The 589-nt window shown below is 37.5% G+C and overlaps 1 protein-coding gene across 1 annotated transcript in view; it reads left to right on the forward strand.

The window, feature by feature from the left end:
- Positions 1-589, forward strand: part of LOC118328146 (protein shisa-4-like) — a 15034-nt gene that overhangs the window by 12230 nt on the left and 2215 nt on the right. Inside the window, exon 7 of the mRNA XM_035661749.1 lies at positions 1-86. Within this exon, the coding sequence (XP_035517642.1) occupies positions 1-86 (86 nt within the window). The remainder of the gene's footprint in view (positions 87-589) is intronic.

Genomic DNA, 589 nt, shown 5'->3' on the forward strand with positions numbered 1-589 from the left:
GGGCTACGGAGCCCAGCCCATGCCAACATCAGGCTACCCGGGACAACCGTTCACAGCCGGACCCCCACCAACATATCAGGAAGCCAGTGAGTGTGGATTTTTGTTAACCTAGACAAAGAGTTACAGGTCGGATTGTGACAACAGCCTGTTGTCACAATCAAGATCTTATCCTTTATAACGCCCTACTAGTATTAACTTGAAAAACGATCACAAAAATATTTGTTGACCTAAAACAAAACAAAGTTATCCTTTGAAAAGATGAACGATGACAGAATGCGTCACATTTTTTGTCAATGAATAAGAACTAAACGATGATACAAAAGGTGGATAAATGGACAGATTAATTACTGTTTTAATACAAAATCTTATTCAGCAACCTGCATGCATCTGTAGAATTGACGCACATTACAACTAATCTAAGCAGAGAAGCTCCCGATTGGCTAAAAGTATCCTCCGCCTCCCAAAAACTTAATCTGTTACAATAATACAGAATTTCTGTCTGTATTATTATCTAACATAATCGGTTCTTGTATTGAATTGAATTGAATTGAATTGAATTGAATTGAAAGCCTTTATTGTCATTGTACAC

The sequence above is a fragment of the Morone saxatilis genome, unplaced genomic scaffold (genome assembly GCF_004916995.1).
Source record: "Morone saxatilis isolate NCDOM2014 unplaced genomic scaffold, NCSU_SB_2.0 Contig18, whole genome shotgun sequence".
Lineage (NCBI taxonomy): Eukaryota > Metazoa > Chordata > Actinopteri > Moronidae > Morone > Morone saxatilis.